The 22581-nt window shown below is 37.3% G+C and overlaps 1 protein-coding gene across 2 annotated transcripts in view; it reads right to left on the reverse strand.

The window, feature by feature from the left end:
• Positions 1 to 3104: 3104 nt before the first annotated feature.
• The window catches only part of NSMAF (neutral sphingomyelinase activation associated factor), a 38703-nt gene continuing 19226 nt past the window's right edge, over positions 3105 to 22581 (reverse strand). For both annotated transcript variants that reach the window (XM_038127131.1, XM_038127133.1), the window contains exons 12-31: positions 21738 to 21846; positions 19961 to 20137; positions 18908 to 18987; positions 17465 to 17555; positions 17312 to 17375; positions 17140 to 17191; positions 16070 to 16190; positions 15690 to 15821; positions 13903 to 13945; positions 13299 to 13462; positions 11894 to 12002; positions 10492 to 10550; positions 9965 to 10032; positions 8303 to 8370; positions 7945 to 8068; positions 7122 to 7205; positions 5960 to 6110; positions 5476 to 5578; positions 4405 to 4514; positions 3105 to 3473 (exon numbers count right to left, since the gene is read on the reverse strand). In XM_038127131.1, coding sequence (XP_037983059.1) covers positions 3379 to 3473; positions 4405 to 4514; positions 5476 to 5578; positions 5960 to 6110; positions 7122 to 7205; positions 7945 to 8068; positions 8303 to 8370; positions 9965 to 10032; positions 10492 to 10550; positions 11894 to 12002; positions 13299 to 13462; positions 13903 to 13945; positions 15690 to 15821; positions 16070 to 16190; positions 17140 to 17191; positions 17312 to 17375; positions 17465 to 17555; positions 18908 to 18987; positions 19961 to 20137; positions 21738 to 21846 — 2004 coding nt within the window. In that variant the 3' untranslated portion in view covers positions 3105 to 3378. The remainder of the gene's footprint in view (positions 3474 to 4404; positions 4515 to 5475; positions 5579 to 5959; positions 6111 to 7121; positions 7206 to 7944; positions 8069 to 8302; positions 8371 to 9964; positions 10033 to 10491; positions 10551 to 11893; positions 12003 to 13298; positions 13463 to 13902; positions 13946 to 15689; positions 15822 to 16069; positions 16191 to 17139; positions 17192 to 17311; positions 17376 to 17464; positions 17556 to 18907; positions 18988 to 19960; positions 20138 to 21737; positions 21847 to 22581) is intronic.

A 22581-nucleotide genomic window follows, 5' to 3' on the forward strand; every position in this document is an offset into this window, starting at 1 on the left:
ACATTGTGCTCAGCAATAATTAGGGGGGATCTTTCCAAGGCAGTTGTTGGTCTGGGCATCAGTCTGCTGTGGGAATAGGGGTATGATTACCTTTGCATCACTTTTTTTTCTTCCCGACTTTCTATTTTCTCTTCACTCAGTTCTCCCATCCATTGCAATCTGTAAATTTGTGTAGCTTTTGCACTTTTGAGTCTCTTGCCCCTCTTGCTGTGGGGGCAGGGTGAGTGAGAAACTGATCATTGGCATCAGCCCACCACAACAGGTCAGGGGCATGCTCAACTGAGACTTGAAGTTTAGTGGTTGCCTTTTTACTATTTTTCCCCCTCTGCTCTGTTCCAGGTTTCAGCTATGAAATCTAGGATTACTGAACTTCAGTTTTCTCACAGTTCGCAGCAGCATGAAGTCAAAGCAAAGAACTTGAGTTCAATAGAGGTATTATTTTGTAAAGATATATTTGGGGAATCAGTTTAGCTATTCCTTCAGAACTTACTTGGATCAAGAATTGGTCTGGGGGCGGTGGCGGCATCTTAATTATTTTTTTGCTTGTCCATTTAAGGGACATATGCAAAAGATTCTAAGAGATCACACGAAAAAGAAAAGCAAACACTTCAGAGCTTGGCAGTCTGCAATAAACAAAGTCTCATCTACCATTTCCTCATTAGCATGTGTAGCTAATTGTAGCTTTTCCTGGGTTGGGAGACCTGCTCTTCCAGGAAGGACTCAAGTTCAGCAGTGAAAAAGTGTCTTGGTATGTAGCTTGCTGTTCTCAAATGAATTTCTCTGTTATGGTAACCCAGAGAAAGCCATTACAGCACTTCAGGCTGGTGAGGTGATCAAATTGAGCCTGCAAGCCAATTTAATGGACAGTTTGGTTACTAAATGATGTGTCTCTGGAACCACTGTGGCAAGCCTACACTGGCAGTAATTGGTGGCTTGCTGTGGCATTGGTATAATTCAGCCTCATGGGCCTAGCCCTGTGCCTGCAGTCATCTCTAAAGGCTTTGCCAAGCTCCTTTGCTTAGCTGTGAAATCCCTGGACAGCCCAGACACTGATCTCTGCTTCTAACCAGTTTTTACTTAGGAGCAGATGAGTCAGCAAGGGCTGATTATAGATCTGATTGGGCTTTACAACTCTGTTTACAGCTTAACAAGTGGCATTTGGTTACTTAAATCTTGTGACTCCCTAGTAAACAAATCATACTAAAACTGAAAAAAAAGAGTAAACCGAGACAACAGTATGTTGGGAGAATGTAAGATGACAATACTTACTTTTTTGTTATCAGCCAGATTGCTGGAACTACTGGGACAATCCATTGGAAAAAACAGTGGTAGAATGTCAATACAAGAACTTCCAGCTATAGCAGATAGCAACCAGAAGTAAAAGAATAATCAAAAAGCTCCTGTTTTAAGGCAGAAATTAGCTAGCACTGAAGAGTAGCTTATGATTAAATGCATATACACAGATTCACAGAAACTGCAAGGAAGTAACCAGTCAACAGGGTTAACTTGACTGGTTTTTCCCCTTTAAAAAGCTGTGGTTGCTTTAGGCAATGGAGCAGGGTGAGGGCTCTGTTTTGTGAGTATGCTTTACAGCAGAAGGTAACCTCAGCTGCACTCAACAGCTCTGCATATCATGCATCCACATTTAACCAAAAAGGTATATTCTCTCAGGGAGTTTGATCCTGAAGCTTCTGCTTCCTCAGTTCTGAGTTATTTTCATCTGGTTTAGCTCAGCAGGAGGCCCCCTAGTGACAAAGGACAATCCAGAATTCACCCAAGCCATTTCCAGGCAAGTGTACAAAAATCACATTATATCATGTTCGCATACACACATATACGTTTGGGAAATAAATAAATTTAAAGGTGAAGAAACAGGGCAGACACCAAACATTCTCCTTCAAGATTAAGACTGGTGCAGCAGGCGTGCATGGTATGGATTAGTCTTTCACCATGTGTGGCTTCACCACACACACTCACTGATTACAACATAAAAATAGTTATCTCCTAAGCCAAGAGAGTAGTGCAGCTGAAATAAATACCACTTTGGTTTAACAGCCTTACCTTACTGAAAAATAAGGTCACACTCCAGCACAATAGAAGACTGGGGGAATGAGAACAGCACCTAACCACAAGCTGATTGTTTTACAATACCAAGCAACAGCTGTGTCTTGGAATAGGCATTCGGTGTCAAACCCAAAGCAAGATATCTGACTGAACACAGTTCAGTAGAACACTTGCCCTGGACATAGTGCCAGGGCACCTCAACACCAGCAGTAGGGAAGACCAGCAGATAAATAAATAGATCTTCAGTCATACTGAGGCAGCATTACAAATGCAAATGCTTATTGCTATAAATAAACCATTAAATACTTCATTTAAACAATTTAAATAATTCAAGTCTTTCACTTCACAACAGCTCCTCCCAGGAAAAGATACCCTGAAGTCCTAGAGAGAAAGTAATCCTTGTGCAACACTGCTTTGTTCCTGGGTTAAGACAGCTGGGGCATTGGATAAACCCAGGAACAGTAGCTCTGTTTAAATGCCATACTGAAATTCCATCCCAAAGGTGATTTGAGTTAAAGAAGGTTTGGAACACTAAACAAAACATGAAAATGCTGAATATTACTAAGAATAGTAATATAAATGAGGAAAAGAAGGAGTGATAGTCTTTTATGCTCCAACTGCAGCCACAGGATTAGAGGAATGTTTATCCCAACACATGTATGTTATCTGGTCTGTTAGGAGATCAATTTTATGCTTGTCTTCTTTTCAGACCAATACATTAGTGCTGGTTTTGAGTAGGAAAAAGCAAGAGAGAATTTGTTCTTACTGTGCTGTATGCCTTTGCAAAGAGCCACAGCTGAGGGCTGTCTAGGAGCCCACACTGGGGACTGCTCAGAACAGCAGCTGCCACAGTGTTCAAAGTAGTATTTACAATCACATGCATCTTCACTAAGAAGAAATGTTGGCTGCACGCACCATGACAACATTAAGCTCCACACACCCTAAAAGGCTTAAATTAAGAATGCAAAAGCTTCTTCTTTCAAAGCAGTTCAAGCAGCAAGCTATGATACATTCCACGTAAATCAAACAATGACTGCGAGTTAAGAGCTCTTTAATTACAGAAAAATAAGTCTTTAATTTCATATCAGGTATCATTTTACACAAGCAATTTCAATATGATAGTCCATGAAAAACAAATGCATACTCGATGGAAGTTAAGAGCTCTCAGTGAAGTCAACATAACATAGAAAGTTGTGGTTGAACAAAGCTTCCTATCTGGTTGAACTTCAGCAGCCGTCATTGCACAGAGTTAAGTTCCTTTAAAAGGTTTGGTTTAAAATTAGAGTTCATTTAAATGACTGGAGGGAAAGGCACTTAGTATTGCAGTTTCCAGAACATGATTTGTTTGTCTTCCCCTCCTGTAATAACACTGTTGCACTGTTCATTCATCCACATGGACATTACAGCACCTGGGAACAAAATCACAAACAAGTAAATCCAAATGCAAGTAAGTGTGGTACTCGAGATGACAGAACAGATCTTTCTTTGAGAGAGTTTAGCATAGTCTGAGGATTGGATTACACTGACACCATAGATGCTAAGAGGAATTTTAGTAGGGTCCTAGGTAGCTGCTCTTATTCACAGTAAGGATCTCATGCTCCATTGCCTCAGCTGACTTTTGGTACTAGAGAGACAACATCATTGCTATGTAGAATGCAGATGGCAACTAAGGAAAGCATTCAGGAAGAATGAGCTTTTTCACTGCCATTTGGAATTTTCATGTTAAAATTCACATCTTCTAGCATATGCCTCAGAAGCCCACTTCTGAAAAGTCCTCAACTACAGAATGATCTCTCCACATGTCAAGTTCCAGTGTAAAACTTATAGCAGGGAAGTTTGAAACAACTGTTCTTAGTTAAATAGCCTTAAAAACTTCACTTAGTAACTTAGGTAGTTTTTCCCCTCATATCCTGGTTGCTGATACACTGAGACTATAGAGATACATTTAATCAGCCTATAGATCCCCATCCAAAACAAGTTTACTAGAGAACTTAATGTTGTTAGACTCAGTCTGGAAAAACTGGCAAAAGGATACAGTGCAGTCTATACTATATTTGAGGGCCAAGAGGTAGAAAAATATTGACTTTTGCAATGTTGCGTGAATTAGAAAAATTGAAAGTAATTTCCCTTTGGCCACTCTTCTACAAAGCAATATTCCAGTCTTACTTGATTTCCTAGGAGGCTCACATGGACCTACTTTTAATTCTGGTGTTTCAGGTAAAGCTGACATCAGGAACAGCCATCTGGCTGAGCAGATGATTCTCAAACTTTTCAGTACTAACAGAGCTGGAAAATAGGAATCTCACATTCAGTTTGAGAATGGGAATAGTTCAGGCATACCTGTATGCCCTTTGATTCTTTCAGTAACTTTTCCTCCAAGAAGGTCCCAAATCAGTAATTCACCAGACTGAGATCCTGATAAGATTGTATTTCCATCCCATTTGAAGCACCTGCAAGTAAATCTGAAATTAGTTCATGTCAAGCTTTTGCATGATGACAGCCAAACATTTCCAAACTAGGTCAAAAAAGAACTGGAAATAGATATATGAAACCAAAGGAAACTACCTTTTAACACAGTCTTTCTGGAAAGATTATACCTAAATTATTTTAAAGATTCATGACCCAAACTTGGTTCTGTGACTGCCCTAGACCCATCCAGGCAGAATATGAAACATAATCCCGTAACAGAAGAGCGCCCAGTCAACTTTGCATGTGTGTGATATTCCAGTGCTCTCATGAGCCACCACTTTCACTTCTGCCACTTCATATTCCTGAAATCATCACTTAAAAAGCAAAGATGAGTTTCAGGCAAATAACTAGTGAAAATATATATGTGAACACGCATATGTAATTATGTATACCCACAAAAAAAATGAAGTGTATTCCATGTATAGTGGCTATATTTTTACTCCAGTAACTGAATAAGCATTCCATCTGTTTATCTGATAAACCATAAATAACTGTATACTTTTCAGTTGGTGGAAAAAGGTAATCGGTCTTTGATTTTAAAAGCCAATCTTTTTTTAAGACTATCAAAATAAAAAGAAAGCATTACAACAAAACCTCCACAATAAACCCAAAAAATAAATATTAGTGAGAGATTATTCAAATAAGAAAATTCAACTTGTTAGACATTTCAGTAGCTCAGCTGCTGGAAGAGCTGGTTAGCTACAGCTGTCATCATCTTTAAGGGACATGACAGTTGTTGAAAAGTTGTTTACAGAGAGAGCTGTTTGATTTTGCCCCAGTTTGGAAAGCTTGATCATAATGCACACAACACGCTAGAATGTCAGTCTTTTCACTCTAAAAAGTGATTCAATAAAACAAAGTTGCCAGTATTACGGCCCTTCCCACTCTGCTGTCACCAGCCATCTCCACCCAGCTCCATAACCTGCATGTTCTCAGCATTACCTCTGTGGCTCTTCAGTGGTCACAGAAGATACGAGCATTCCAGTTTGTACATCTATTACTTTAAAACAACAGTCCTCCCCTGTGCTCAGTAGATGTCTGCTGTCTGTACAAAAGAAGGAAGCAAACAAAAGAAACAAGAAGAAAAAGCATGTTCAGATATTCAGTTCTAGTTGCCAAAGTACTCTGTGATCAGCATGTTGGATATGACATTACCTGACTGACTTATCTATAAATAATTTAGTGGGAATGAAGTCTCTAAGCAAGCAAAGATAAACAAGATTGGTTTAGAGTCTAAATCACTGGTCTACAGCCTAGCATGGCCTTGTGTACAATTAAATTCCTTACAGAGGAGATGTGTGACAATCCAAAACATCTCACCATCTCCCTTAAAACAGTAATTCCAATAAGAAAGATATATTACATGGTATTAAGATTCCCTTTGAAACTCCCAACAGTGCATATTAAAAACTGAAATCCAACGTACCAGGACTAAAAGCAGCATGAAATACAGTCCCAGAATGATGTGGCAACTGGTGCAACACTGTTGCTGTTGTAACATCCCAAATACTAAGGGTACCCTCTTTGGTTCCAGATGCCAGGATGGTATTTGCAGCATTAAGGTCCATTGTATTTACCTAGGAAGTTAAAACATCCCATGACTTCTCCTCTTCTTTCATATGAGCCATCTTGAGACAGGTTTTAAACATACACAAAACTAGCTCATTATCCCTAAGAGGATATTTTATTTATGAAAAGCTTTGAATTTAATTCTCAACATCCTTAATTAGGTACAAGTATGAAAAATCCAAACTATAAGAAGAAAAATAGGTCACTTTGAAGACCTTTTAAAAAGCTTTTGCTTTGCAGAATCAGAAATGCTAAGTGACATTTCAGATTACTTTTAGTACCAATACTCTCCATCTAACTGCTAGACTCTACCCTTAAGAGTAAAATTTTTAACTTTTAAAAAACTTCCTACCCATCAGCTGTTTCCAGTTCTCTTGGGTACTTAAATGTTATCAGAATCGCTTCAGTATTTGCCAACATTGTGACCTATTAAAAAACTAACTCTTAGGAAGGTTTAGAACACAATCATTTTAAATATCTTCACAGACTGATGTTAGAGGCTATAAACAAAAGTATGCAGTTACATATTTATGATGCATTGCACACAATGTGTTTGTATATTTACAGTGAAATTCACTAAGATATTTACCATGATAGCATGGTAAACAACTCAGGATTTCTTTTTCATTTGCTTGCCTTACATTAAGAGAAAGCTGTAACAATCAAAACACTTGAAAAAAGAGAATCTGTTTTCAAAACCAAAGAAGCAAACAAAACCACCCAATCCTTCCTGCCCCCCACAGGAATTCTGTGCATACAAGCTGAGCAAGACAAATTAAGAAACCTGTTTACACTGGTGCTTCAGTCCCAAGAAATGGACCTTTCAACCCAGGAAGCCCAGAACACTGGTGCAGAACCATCAGACAGTGAAAATCCCAAAACAAAACAAAAAGCCCCTACACACATTTCCTAACATACACCCCTCAGCCCCTAATCCAATCTTTGTGCTTTATCACTAGATCATGATTTAACTCATCAATTAATTTTCTTGTTCTCAGCTACTGCATCAACATACTTACACTAACATCATGTTCTAACTGTGCAAGCAGTTCAAATCGGTGTTTTTTATTGCTCAAGGTCTCTCCGGGAACACAGTGCCACACCTACAACACAGATAGTTATGTTTGTTCAAGGAAGCAGTAATATAACCCCAGATGAGCTCCTTCAGGGCTCAACTCTCACATTACAAGGGGGGGCTGCTTGTGTTCACTGTGGGCCTTGCCTACGTGGCAGAGGACAGCAATGGCACCTGAACTCCTTTACCCTAAGCAGAGCCACATGGTGAAAACAACTCTGCTGACTCCAGATAGCCTACAGAGCCTGCCTAAGAATGAGTATATCACTGCACTAAATGTGTACTTACCAAAAAAAAATCATACACAGCAGGCTTTGGGAAAGTTTTTCCTGTCTCTAGCTTCCAAATTATCTTTCCACCTAACTGTAGGCATGCTCTTTAGATTAGCAAATTTCTGCCCCTCTTAGCTGAAGAATGTAAACTTCAAAATTATTAAATATTTTAGAAATCTATTCCACCCAAGAAACATAATTGTCAGAGTCACAAAACATTCCAGTTTCTCCAACAAATATAATTTGTCTTCAGAATACTCATTTTTTTACAGTAAGTTATAATGAATGAAATTTCCTGAAAAAAACACTTCAGCTTTGAAACAGTTGAGCTAAAGCTAAATGGAAGAATAAACTCTGGAAATAAACTTACTGTGATACTAGCCAGGTTATTACTCTAGTACAACACGTATAATCACCCCAAAGCATTGGCTGGCTGAATATTACAAAGTGCTGGCTATAAATAGTCATGCAATTGTAACAAACCCAACTACAAACCTTCACAGTGGAATCCCAAGATGCAGAAAATAAGCGCCCATCACGCCAACAGATCTTGCTGACTGCATCATCATGGCCCAATAGGACATCTTGCTGTCTTCCAAATGCAATTGAATAAAAATATCTGACAGAGAAAGGTTATAAAAGCATTACATTTTGTAAAACTTAAGGGTTTTTCTTTTAAATAAAGTAACTTTGTTTCTGTAGATTCTAACAGAAATCTAGTGGGAAAAAATAGGAATACCGACATTGCGTTTTAAAAATGTGATGATTTTCTGTATCATTATCTAAAACTATAAACATAGCAACCAAGGCACTCCACGCAATTCAATAAAGTCAACAGGAAGTTAATACACACATATGATTGTCCCATGAAGAACTTATGACAGTGGTATCTCCTGGCAAGATTAAGCAAGATGACAAAGCCTGCAAGAAACGAAAAAAAAAATACTCAATTTCTTACCCCAAATCCAATTCAAGTACATTAACATGCTTTTGGAGAACAAGAAGCATTTTAATCTTCTATAAAAATAACACGCAGATGTTATATGAACACTGATCAAGAAAAACCTTAGAGGCTGGACACTGAACATCAAGAATACTTAATCTCTATTAAATAAAGGTAGCGGAAACATTCAGAAATACATGCAGAACTGATAAATCTTTCCAAAGAAACTGGCATTTCAAGCACGTGGTACATAATTCCTCACTCAGAAGTAAGTGGGTCAGCTCTTCATCTTGTAAGCTGCTCTAAATTCTAGACACAAATAGCTAACAGAAACTAAAAATGCAGATTCTTTTGATGTTTGCTCTCCATCAGAGGTACTCATTAGCTCAGGTATTTCAAAGAACAAATACAACTGTCTAATTCCTACTACTCTCAACAAGAAACATTATTTACAGATACCTGCTCAGTTACATTTCTGTCTCTAGAAAAGGCAAGGAAAAAACCAACCATCAGCCCACTGCTTCTACCTGCTATCATTACTGGTCATGTTTTAGGTCTGTTTGAAAAACAGTAATCCGCTGGAGTGTAAACACTACTCCTTTTAGCATTCTTGAAGTGCTTAGATCAGCACTAAAACTACAGGGGAGAAGAATAAGAGTATACAAAGCCTTCTCATAAAAAACAGACTTTTGGCTTAGCAGTCAAAGAGTTCCCTTTCCACAGTGTCAAGAAGTGATGTTCCCAAGTTTCCCTTTGCTGAAGATTAGGAATTGATGTCTAGATTCACCTGCTATAGTGTCCCATGGCAGGCCATAGGGTCTTGATCCTGCAAATTACTTGGGGACCAGTCAGAGCATGCTATGGCTTCTGTCTGGGCAACACATTTGCCATTCTCGTTCCCTCTAGAGATGGCGGTAGAGAGAAAACTGATGTATCTTGGTGTCTTGCACCAATAAAACACTGAATATGGCAACTGGGAGTGTATCTTTACAACCCAGGTCTGGCCGTAGTGCTCAAGCACAGAAAATCAAATTCAGAATCCCTTTCCCAGCTCTTTTAGGAGCAGGGGGAAAGTGTTGTTCACAAGTTACTGAGATCATTGCTCACAGAAGGATGGCTCATTTTAGCCCAGCACAGATTCCACTCCCTGTGCTTGGTTTTCCTCTGCTGGCTGACTCACAGGCTTCAAACACTGGGGTGCAGTAAGGCAATGCTGGATGTGAGCATGTGGTGGAATTTAAGCTTTAAAATTCTGGTCCCAATGGCAGTTACTCAGGAGGACTGAGCATGCTCATGCCAGACTGTCTACCACAAGCTCTTCCCTGGATAGCAGGGCAGCTCAGAACAGAGCCAGTGTAACCATTTAATGCTTCTTCCCCATATTTGCAGAATGTGCTCTGTCTCTCTGGTGGCCTGAGAGAGTCTCAATTCACTCTGCTAAATTATTCACACACAATACAACTGTGTAGGCAGGGGAAAGAAAAGAGGCATTGATGAATGCTAAGAGCCATCTCACTGAGCAGCTTTCAGAAGATTCCCAATCATCTCATTCTTATTTTGACAGCAGCCTACCATGTTTGAAAAGGACACACTTCTCTGGATGGTTTTTGAGTCTTTGGAAAACATCTTCAAAGTTGAATCTAGGGATAAGGGACAAAATAGAAGATAAAAGGACTTTAGTTTAGAATATTTTATATTCTAGAAGCTAATAATTTTGCTCCTGCTTGAGTTTCTTACTATGAAATGCAGACACAGGTTTCTCATAGTCTCTGAGACTCTTTATAAGGCTTGTGACTTGGGCCTGGAACTACCCTGTTTTGTACCAGTTACAGATGGACTACCCCATGCTCATCAAACTCCAAGAGAACTCTGGTATCTAAATAGACAAACTTCCATTATTATCATTACTGAAATTATCTTCCAAACCTAGATAATATTGAAATGTTTGAGTCAAAATCATCTAAAACTGAGCAAATTCATATAGTTAAGCTATTTAATTACATCGGATATATATTTCAGTTTCATGCCATTTTGTTAAAAAAAGAACATTAACCTGCATTTACTGTGCAGGTTGTGGTAAATACCTGTGCAATACTTACCCTGGGATGTAGTGAAAACAGAAGACCCGTTGCAAGTGACTGCTATGCCAGTAATTGCCCTGTTTAATACAAATAAGCTTGTGGGTGACTTCATAGATTTTGAAACTGAAACACCATCCTGTAAATAGACTACAGCTGAAATCTGTTATTTGAGCTCTGTAAGAGCAAAGGCATTCAAGGAGATTAAAAACACTACAGTGATGTGTTATCTGCCTAGAGACAAAAATATACCTTGACCTAATATGTGAAACACCAGGATCCCTATAGTGTTCTGTAAGAACTCCATCAGAATGGACTTGCCCGTGTGAGAAGAAAAATGGTTTCTCATTTAGTTTTTCCAGTTCTGGATTAGCTACAAATAATCAGGAAGCTGCCTACAAGCAGATACTGAAAACCTCAAGTGCTGGGAATTGGAACTTGCACATTTTTTCTCTTTTAATTTGACACTGGCAAAGTCACTATAGGAAGAAATTTAGACAAAGCTTATGTCAGGGAATTAGGAAGCACAGAGCATCCTGCACAGCCAAAGTTCTGTTACACAGCTCTGTGTCTCATTATTTCTCAGCAGTCTTCAGGAAAAAAAAGTAATAAAAATAATCTGAAGCTGAAATTTGAGTCCCTTTTCAGGATCAAGATTTTATTAATGCTAACAATCTCGTAATAGATTTCTCACTACAAATATTACCTTGTTTTAGGGACATGATAATGTTTTCCGAGATTTGATCACAGTCACCAAGAAAGTGGCTGGTCTCAAGGTAGTAGGAAATCCTCCTAACCAGCCCTGTCACTAGGACAAGAGATGGGGGCAAAGGAAAACCTGTTCTTTAAAATATAGCTGACGTTGTCCATTATTAGGTATTTTCAAAGTTCACCTGAAAAATGCCCCTACTGACTCTTGGATCCCTAGGAATCAACCAGAACAGTAGTTTGGTACCTGGATTAACTAAAAACCTATAGCTGGCGACTTGGAAAACTGCTCATGCAGCAGCAGCTTGAGGTGTACAGTGGAACAACTTAAATGTTTAACCTTTCAAATCTGATGGGATGAAGTTGTGTCCTCCTGGCATTATTAAAAAAAAAAAAAAAGGAAGTTTTATCTGGCTGCTGTTATCAGTTTTAGAGAAGAGTAATCAATATCTGCTTCAGATACTAAAATGATAATGAACTTATACATATCTAGAACTAAGGAAAAACAACAGCAAAAATCAAGCTGACAAATACCTTCTCTGGATTCATAACCCATCATATACTCAAGTTCATCTTGCATAATCAAATCACTAAGTCATCTCCCAAAGAAAAGTATTTACCTTAAACCCTAACTCATCATTCAGATTAACACACAGATCCCCCCCACCCCACGCAATTCAGTGGAAGAATTTTGACTGAAAAGAATAGTACCTACTCTTTGTGAATTTTACACTGCATATCTAATTTTAGTTTGGCAATATTGTTCCAGGCAAGTGTTATACTTTCTTCTGTCAAATCTTCAAATGATTCTTCATTTGGAGAAACTGCAATAAAATGCCACAATAAAGTTCCATCACAAACAGAAAATAAAGACATATTTCAAATACCTAGGTAGCTGACATAAATATGAAATTATAGAAATCATGCAGAGCTTCAGGAATAAGATCCTTAGACTAAGGCAAAGAGTGACAAGATCACTAACATTTCTTCCCAGATCTCTTGCTGAATTTGCATAGGCTTCCACAGTCAAAACCACGATTTTTCTCAACAAGTTAGTGCTTTTAAAGAGCAGACTTTGTGGAATGTAACTCCAAAATGGAAAACAAACAAACAAAAAAAGAAAACTTAAAAACGTCTTCATTTCACTGTTGCAAAAGTTAATGGACTAAAAATCCACCAAAATTGAGATAATTAGATGTCTATTACAAAAAGGTCAAACCCTAGAGAAACTGTTGATGAGTGAATTAATGACTTAGGCAGCAAATCTATTTAATATACAACCATCACTATCACCACATACAACTCTCAAAGCCCCTCTTGCCAGTGGATGCTACAGGTTGCTATGCTAAGTAGCACTCATTGTCACACCTCTGCTTAAAAGTGAAGGCCATCAAATGGTAAGTGAATTGAAGACAATCAAATGAGAAAAATCTTTCCAAGTGAAAGAAAGTGAATCTTCAGCCCAATTTATAGTTAAATCACTATATGCATTATGAAGACAATAGCATCTTAGTTTTGGAGAAGTGGTTAAAGTTCTGCCCTGAACAGAAGCCTGTGAGGGCATTACAATCCTTTTCTAGAAGAAAGTTATTCAATCAACTCTGTCCCTACAGTATGTCGTAGCATAGGGGGAAATTTCATTCAAGTAATGGAAAAGGAGAAAATATTCAGATGCTTAATTTAAGTTCTTAGGGTTTACTTTGATCAAGCTAATTAATTGATTACCCCCCTAAGACATTCCTGTTAAAAACCCAAACAAATCTTTGCATCATTTAGAATGCCTGCAGATATGGTCATTGAAACTGCCATCACTTCAGCTTGAATTTAAAGTGTCTGGAAAGGGCAGGGATGATCACCCTCCGACAGCTTCAGAAGCAGAGGTTGAACAGTCCCAGAGGAGACCACTGGAACAGAGGGGAAAATACAGGGCAACACCTGTATATTGAAATTTGAAACTGGTCTGGTTTTGTTTTTCTTTAAAATTTAGTTCATGGATTTTATCTTGAGTTGGCTTACAGGAAAAGTAGCCAAGAGAGTTGTATAATGAGATCCTGTGGGAGAAAGAAACTACTCAAAATTACAAATTCTTCACATTATTAGTTTATCTATTAAACATTTACCTGGAGACTCAGCTATGGAAGTGCTGTGACTAGATGTTCGAGACAAGCTTTTCAATTTCTGAATGTTCCTTTGGGGATGAGGGGTTGTAAACAACTGTTTTGGCGTCTGTCCAAACTCCAGGATTTGTGTCAGCAGAGCTACTTTTTCATTGGGGTCCATAATACTTTACAAAGCAAGATATATAATTAGGCCATGGAGGCAAGTACTTTTTTCCCTCCCCTTCCCCAAAAGCATGGAACTGTGTGTGTGCAGTTACTACATCACTACAGGCCATCACATATTCTTATAGAACTGATTTACTGCAGATTTGCAATCATATAACAGCTTCATAACTTTGTTTATGTAAAATAACAATATTCTCAATGACTGAAAAAACGAAGCACTTGCAAAAAAGCCAGACTGAAGAAATGCTTAAGAAAAAGTCTTTCAATGCAAGCTAAAACTGAGAATATGATGCTGGTTCTCTGCATATTTGGGAGTATAAAATGGAAGAGCAACACCATTCATGTACACAGCCCTTTTACAGCTGGCAGAGAACCTGGAGAGATACTGAGAAACTTAGCTAACTGCTTTAACAAAAATATTCAGATTCTTGTTAATTACCTGTTTAAATCCACTCCTCCTTCATAAGTTAATGGGTGAAACACTGGAAAAAAAAGTTTATTTGTACAATGTAGATATACAAGGCTCATTTTGTTTGTCTTCCTACAAACAGAGCTGCATTTTTACTCACAAATAAGCTATTTCAGCAGGCATTAGAGTTTGAGGTCTTACATTTTAATCCTGTTTTTTACCTGAAAAAACTTAGGACTTTCAAGAGATTTTCAGAAAGTTTCACAAGGAATCAGTACTTTCATAGAGGAAGGATTGCTTATTTAAGCTTCATTAAATACCTACCCCCAATAAATAAATATATAAACAGATAAATAAGAAAGCAAGCACAGTTGCATAACTGGATCTTTGGTTAATTTTCAGACAGGGAACAGAAAGTAATAAAGAATGATCAGAAGGATCTGTGTATTCACCTTTCCAGGTGAATTGCCATGACGCAAATAACTTTGAAGCCTCTGCTTAAGAATATTTACTTTGACCGAAGTTCATTCATACACAGATCCCTTCTGACTCTCTTATCTACTTAAATGTCTGCAATCCATTATGCTAATAAAAATCCATACTGCATCAGAAGCAGCACATTATGCATAAAAAGTGCTCTCATTAGTGGTCTCTTTTGAGAGGTAAAAATATAGGTGCCATAATTTATATGCTGATTTACTGTATTTAAAGTCTGTGGTACATTGTAATTGACACTTATGCTCACAGTATGACTGGATGCCAAACCCTACAGTTCTAAAATATAGCCAAATCATATGTTAAGAACACAGAGATAAGTACACTGGAAAGAAATGAACAGCAGGAAAACAACACAACCTGCCCCCAACCAAACAGCAAAAAACCCCCAAAATCAAAAAAACCCCAGCAAAACAATTCTTGCTATCTCAACTATCTTACCCTGGAATTAGAAAGTTCTGAGTACCAAAATGAGGAGTAACTTATTTCTACCCTCACCACTGTTGTAGAAAGGTTTTCTTTCTAAACTTATTCCATCTTGTTAAGTGCATACTATCTCAACATTTTCTGTTACTTGTAGTGCTTCAAAAGGATCAGGGCTTCTGGAATAAACACCCTAAAAATCTGATCTGCTACTCTTTTTTTAAAGAGGGGACTTCCTTACTGGGTAGTAGCATACACAGCTAAAATTTCAGACTAATGAATTAATCATTGGTAATACTATTAGGTATAAATAAACACATCTACACAGCAGTAACATAACAACATCCCCCTTTGTAAGGGCCCATACATGTTCACAGTAAGGTTGCAAACAGTGAAATGTCTCACATGCAGATATGTGTATGTATACAAGGACGAACCAACACACGCTTTTTCCTTCATTCTTCCTCCAAAGACCTGGAGCCCATTAGCCCATTCTTTCCCTTGCCAATTCTCTCAGGAGGAGGGGGGAATTGTATTGAAATTCTCTCACTGAAATAACAGTGGAGGAAGGCTAAATACATATTTATTTGGAGACCTTGCAGGCTTCCATTTTTAATTGGGAAACACTAATTCCATACTATATTGCCACACCATGATGCGCAAGCAATTCCTGGCAATGCTACAGAATCATCTTGTCCACCCTCTAAGCACATCTTCAAAGATGCAAATCACCATGAAGGCAATACTGCCAGATAAATCACTATTTCCAATAAGGATCAAGCATTCAAAGCACAGTTATGAACACTCAAAACAAAATAAGCATTACAGATATGCTGTGATTTAGCATTCCTGCCTCATTCCATCCCCTATTTTTGCTAGTTCTATAAATGTGTATTTACCATTGTGAGCTGCAACTGCTTCACTTCCTTTCTGCTTGTAGCCAAATATTATGTCAATCCATTCATGAAGATGTTCTGATACATATGGACTTTCTAAAGCCTCTTGGCTCTTCTGAAGAAAGTCATCAGGACCTGAAGGGATAAAGGTTAAGTAAAGGAGAAAATATCCCATTCAGTATTGGCATCCAACTATCTTCCTCCTCATTCTTAAAAAGCCAACAAAACACCCCACACTAAATGTCAATTTTCTTATAAAAATAAAAAGCACCGACTAATTATGTCAATGGTTTAAAGAAAGAGTTCATTTAGAAGAAACCAGAGGAAGAACAATGATTCCAGCAATTTGAATTAGTTAATATTACAAGTTTGACTATTATTACCTGATGCCCAAGGTGGAAGCTCTACGTCTTCAACCATCTTTCCACCTTGCCTTTTTCCCAAGTCCAACTTCAAACTATTTACTAGAAAACTAGAATCATTTTCATAAAATTCTGGAATCAACTGGAATTTAAAACAAACAAACAAACAAAACAACCAAGTTTTGATATTAGCTTAACTTTCATCACTTAAACATTCAGTGCACAGAAAGTTATTAAAGTTCATATGTCAAGCCCTAAAGTTTAGCAGGCTTTCCAGGTTTTCCCTACAAGACAATTATCTGCGCTAAACTGCTAAGTTCAGAGTGGCACACATTTTTAACGAGTAATGTGTGACATACGAATCAATAACATCTATGAATATCTTCAGAACTCTCATTGTATAGCTACCTTCTAATTTTAAGACATCAAGTAAGAGTCAGGAATAAAATCTAGAATAAAACTAAATTATGATAAATTTCAGAGATTAAATAAATTATTTAAATACCACTATATCTAACCATTAACTCTAGACTATTTTTTTAAAAGCATCACTGTGTTAAATAATGTTTCTTTGATAAAGGAGTTTAACAGTATTTTCTATGTGACAGTTTATTCTTCTCAACACATTCTACAAGTTAGGGTTTCTCAGGGCTCAAAAACCCAAGATACTACTTCTACAGTTTAACTCTCTGGATGAAGCGTTGCAATACAGCCAGTCCTTACAGGATTCCAGCAGACAATACAAAAAAATGTCTTTTCAGCCTTAATCCACACTGTGGTAATTCCCATGTATTTCCTTTAACATTCCCACTGATACTTCTGTTAAACTAAAAGCCAGAAAGCAGGCACAGATGAGCAAACATGGAGTTGATATGGGATTAATATAAAGTTTATAAAGGATTTATAAAATGCAGACACCAGCCTTACAAAAAAACCAAAAAACTCAAAAACCAAACCCACACAACTGAAAAGCAGAAACAACAACAAAAAACAACCTAACACACTCCAACCAAACACTCTCAAATCAACAGTAGATGAGAAAGCTAAGCACAGATGAGAAGACTTGAATAATTTTCCAGCCATTTATTTACCTCTTTGAAATCTGTTGCACCATCCAAACAGTTTTTCCAGGTTTCTGCAATGCTAGATAAGACAGATCAATCACACATTTGTTAAAAGAAAAATAAATTAAGGCTTTGCACTCCCCAGTGATGCATATTTGAAAACAAAACCAGCCTAGTTATAGACAAAATGTAAACAAACCTGTTGAACATTCTGTCAGCATGATCAAACTTTCCATTCTGCAGACAGAGCATGTATTCTGGAGCTAAGGAGAAGGAAAAACAGCATCAGCTTGCTCCAAACCTTCTCTGCTTTGGAGGTAACTGCTCAGAGATCATATAAAAGGTGTCTTACCAACTCTAACAAGATAAAACAAAACATAACCCGGAGAAGAATAATGGCTTCCATACATGAACTTGGGCTCAGGCATTTCCTGGTAACGTGTCTGCAGCATAGGAAGAAGAAAGAAACGTCTGTTTCAAATCAGCACTGCTGCTTTTCTCAATTCTGAACACATACACACTGTTTCTTTTTAAAAGCACAGATTAGGACCACCCACCCTCAATTTTTTCTTCTAATGATAAAATAAACTCTTAAGTTCTAATATCCATGCAGCTTTAATCAGAGCAGTAAATCAATATGGCGAAATAGTTGTCATAACTGATCATCCAGAACAATCAGGTTTTTAGTGTTTTTTTCTTCTCTCACTTTAGCACTAACTGCAGTGACTCAAATTCAAAGAAGTGCAAGCAAATGCTTCCTTTTGTCTTTCACATGAAGATTCATAAGAGTATGGAAGAACATAGTGAATTCCATCAACCTGGGAGATTCCTTCCTGTCTGAAGCTCCTATGCATTACTCTAAAATGTATCATAATATAAACGGAATGACTTTTACTGCAGTAAGCATGAAGCCAATAACAGTTTGAGGAAAGCCAGATTTTAGAAGGAAAACTTTATTTACTATTACTGTAAGCACAAGATTGTTCATATTCTTGCCTTCCATAATCTTAGGAAGCTGTATGATTTTGAAATATTTTTATCTTTTTAATCAATATAATGGAGTTATTCTGGCAGTATTTTTTTCTATTGTTCTATAAATTATTTTGCAATAATTAACTTTCCATAGAAGACAATAATTTTACACAAATAATTAAAAGCCAAGTAACTGAGGACCTTCTAAGTCTTTAAGTATGTGTTTGACAGCTTATGAAAGGAAAGCCTGCCTACCTTGAGAAATAGAAAAGCTTGATGCACTATTATAAGGATACAGAATTTTCAAGTTAGTGCTCTGACCTCCATGGATCCAAATTTCCTCCCTTTAAAGTACTCTCCCATAAAATCAGTATTTTTCTTAAATGGAAATACTTAAGATTTCTACTCCTTTTTCCTATTTATTTCAAACATGTGTTTTACATTACACACTTAAATCCATGGGTTTTGAAGTTTCATAAATTCATGTATGTTTATAGCATCTCAGTGCCACCATATATACACTAACTGGATTTTGGGATATTATTTTAAAAGTAAGCAAAACTTTCAGAAGTTAGTAAGAGAGGGAAAAATGGATTCAAATAATTTAAAATCAGTACTGACAAAACCAGTTCTGATGAAATTAAGCTGGAAAATAAATGTGGAATGGTTATAGGTATGTTTGCTTCTGATAAAGTTTATAGCTAACTTTTGATTGAATAATTCCTAAGACATAATTCCCAAAGCTTGCTGGACAAAGGTCCTTTTATTGCCAATACGTACAAGGCACAAAATGTTCAGCATATAAATACCAAGATATACATACCACAAGTCTATCCAGCCTTTCCTTATTCAGGGCACCAACTGGTTTACTAAGGTCACGAAATGTTTCAGGCTTTGTCAGATCTTAAAAAAAAACAAAACAAACCAAATGCCTGGCTATAGACTCCAAGCATTCTACTAGACTTTAAAGTACTCTAATCAATATTTAAAAACAAACCAAAAAAAAAAAACCCCAACCTATCTAAGCAGCAACAAAGCAAAAAAAAAGCCAACACAGAACCCCTCCAGTAATTTTCTCCCTCCCTACTAACTGCAATCCCATCAAGTCTTACTGTAAATAGCTACTCATCTTCCTTACAAGTATGTATAATCTCAAATCTCTTGCTTAAGAACTAATAGTTAATCTATGGGGCAGTTATTACAAGTAGTATCATCTATTCAAGGTACTGCTGCTAAAGGCACAAAAGCAGCTGGTATCATCTTCGTCCTACTCATTAACCATTCTGTTAGGCTACAGTTAAGTCCCACCATACAATCAGATTGAAGTGTTTGAGCAGGTGCTGATGAATACCATGAGATTCCCCTACTCTGATTCTTGCAGAGGGACACAATCCTCAAAAGAACAAAATCCCAACACAAATTGCACTAAGACCCTTAATCAAGGAGCCTATTTAGGCACAAGCCTTGCCAGCCTCTTGCATTCAATCTGCAATGCTAAGAATTATAAAAGAACACCTGGATTCGACACATTTCAGTGCATTTAACTTATTAAAAAAAAAGTCATTTTACTGCTTCTTTTGCATTTATAAGTATCACAAAATCTTTGAATGCTCAGTACTGCTGATCTGCAAAGCAACCAAGCAGATGTTTGGTACATACTCTGTATCTCAGGGGTGCAACACTTAACAGAAAAAGGTGAGGTATTTTGTCCCCTGAGCTAAAGAGGAAGGGTACGGCCACAAGAAAACACCCAAGACCACCAATGCCAGGTTCATTTTGATGTAACATGAAGTTTATGCAGTATAAAAGCCTCCTCCCCCCCACCACATTTCAGGTTGGTCATAATGCACTAACATGCTTTTTCATATATACATACCTAACACTGAACTAGAGTAGTCTGCTATGATCCAAGGAAATACAGGGTACTGGGAGAGATCGTTGCAGCTTCTATCAGCCAGATTGTTGAGATGGAGAAGATACTGGTAATTTGATATATGTCCTCGCTGCCACTGCAACACATAACTTTCAGCTGTGTGCTCTGCAATATGATTTTCTGAAATAAAATAAAATAAAACATTAAGAGTTGGGAGGTTTGGAGTTTGGCCCCCCAAATTACACTGTGATTAACATTATGCAAGATACTGTAAAATAATTAAGGGCACAGTTTCTTATAGATCAAGTCAGAATTAACTGGCAACTTCACATTGTCATAGCCACCATACTTCACACATTTTTTAATATCTCTGCACATGGGTGTCAATTGCATTTGGCCAAAAAAAATCATAAAGGAGTGCTGAAACCAAACACAAAAATATCTGCAGACCATGAACATTTCTCAGCAATCTGGTAACCTTTAGGATTTCAAATTTCTAGAAACAGTTCTGCTTGATTCAAGAAAAAAAATTATTTTTCTACTGCAACCAAGGACACCCACTATCAGTAACTTGTGGAAAGAAGTCATGTATGTACGTGAACAGGACTTAATTTCAGATCTTCTGAAACAGAGTAGAGGAAAAGAAAATTGGCTCACACTGAAAAAAGTAGGAATTATGCACCTGGAGTTCTCTTTGAAGTATAGGCCAGGAGCTCAGTACATTCAAACTGCACCCTGCTTATTAGCTGTAATGTCAAGGTATGCTGCTAGGAAACTGGGTTATTTATTTATTTTTAAACTTTCTTCCATTGATTCTGTATACAGCACTTGGGCAAGTGCCTGAAATAGTAGAATTGAAGGACTGCAACCATGGCATGATGGAAAGAAAGAAACTTGGATTGGATTATGGCAAGCCCCTATTTTAGCCTCTATTTCAGCATAGAATGGAAAGACATTTGTGAAGCAGGAGGGAAACGTCTACTTATATTTAGGTAAATACATTGAAACAGAACCAGAGTCCTGGTACAATAATAAAATAGCACAAAATTTACATAAACATTTTCAATATCGGCAGTAAATATGTGTTTCAATGTTTCAAATTACAGAAAAACTCAGACTTTTTCTCCCTTTTTTTCTCCAGGACACACACATTTTAGGAAGTTACTGTTTACAATCTGAAAAAAAAATAACCATCACTTTCTAGGAATTAATTCATACAAGATTTAATAGAAATGAGAATTCAACTATTTCAGAACTGTAATTTTCATCAACCATTCCTAAGACTGAGGAAAGTTCAGGTACTTATGCGTGCACTGGAAATCCACCTATTACAGGAAGTTTCTCAGTAGGGTCTTAACTGAGGACTTGGGGGATCCAAACACAAGCTAGTCTATATTTTTTCAGCAAAACACAATTTAGCTGAGGGGATCTCATTTATCCCTTACTTTGAAGATAGTGTTTTGTTTGTTTCATTTGTTTGATTTTTTTAAGAGGGGGAAAGGGGGCTGTTAAATGACAGTATATATCAAGTTGCAAATTAGAAATACTAGTTTTGCCTCAATAATGCCTCCTCAGCTTTCACACTCAGCTCTTCAAACGCAACCAAACTGGTGCCATTTCACAACATTCATTCTGATCTTTGCTCATTTCTATTAATAATTATTACAGCCTATATATCTGTTTATTTTTCTCATTCTCCCACACACCAAGAGAGCAAAGTCCAGGCAAATTTCCCTTCCCAAGGTACTACAAACTGCATTAATAAGTAAATACTCCAAACCTATGTATTTTGCAATGAGGCGATAGACTTCATCTCGATCCTGACAGTTGTAGAATTTCAAGTAGATGTCAGAACATAGATCATTTTCTGTGCAAAACACTTCAAGTCCCTGAAATGTTAAGGGGGGGAGGGGGGGGCGGGAAAAAAATGAGAGCAATTATTAGCAAGCTGTAGTACTTGTGGTTTTTAACAGAATGTTCCAGTTGCTAATAAGTCTTATGACTCTATACTGGGTAGCAGCTTTGCCCACAAAAATCGAACATACTAAATTTTCTATTTCCAGTCACAAGAGCATTCAGTTTACACTGAGCCAATAGGTTGTCTCTGTCTGGATTGATTAAGCCTAGGTAATAGACATTTAATTATTTGCATTAGTCCATTCACTTAGGCAAAAAAAAAGTATATTTGGTTTCAATGTGTTTTGAGACAAAAAAATTCTACAAGATTGAAATTTCAGCGCTACCACTGAAAGCAACAACCGAGGTTTCACTGCAGAGCTCTTGACATTCGCAGGAATCATCACTCCACATTAGTCTCAATATGAAGCAGTGACAAAACTTCCTCCATGAATCAATCCAGAGAAAATACACCAAGAGAGAGAAATTCATTCTGTCCCATGATAGGTGCTTGATAAATGGAATTAATTGCTCCCTAATGGTACTCCCTTCTCCTATGCTGACTGCTTATGAAAGAAGTTTTTTATCCTTGTCAGAATTTACTCTGTTTTCATCTTTTTGACAGCATAGGAAAACAAAACACTTAAAGAATGAGAAAGGATCATTTAGTACTGTCCACTATTTAATACAGAGTTTTTAAGAACACCATGGCTTTTACCCAATGATGT

This window comes from Motacilla alba, chromosome 2 (assembly GCF_015832195.1).
Source record: "Motacilla alba alba isolate MOTALB_02 chromosome 2, Motacilla_alba_V1.0_pri, whole genome shotgun sequence".
NCBI classification, from domain to species: Eukaryota; Metazoa; Chordata; class Aves; order Passeriformes; family Motacillidae; genus Motacilla; species Motacilla alba.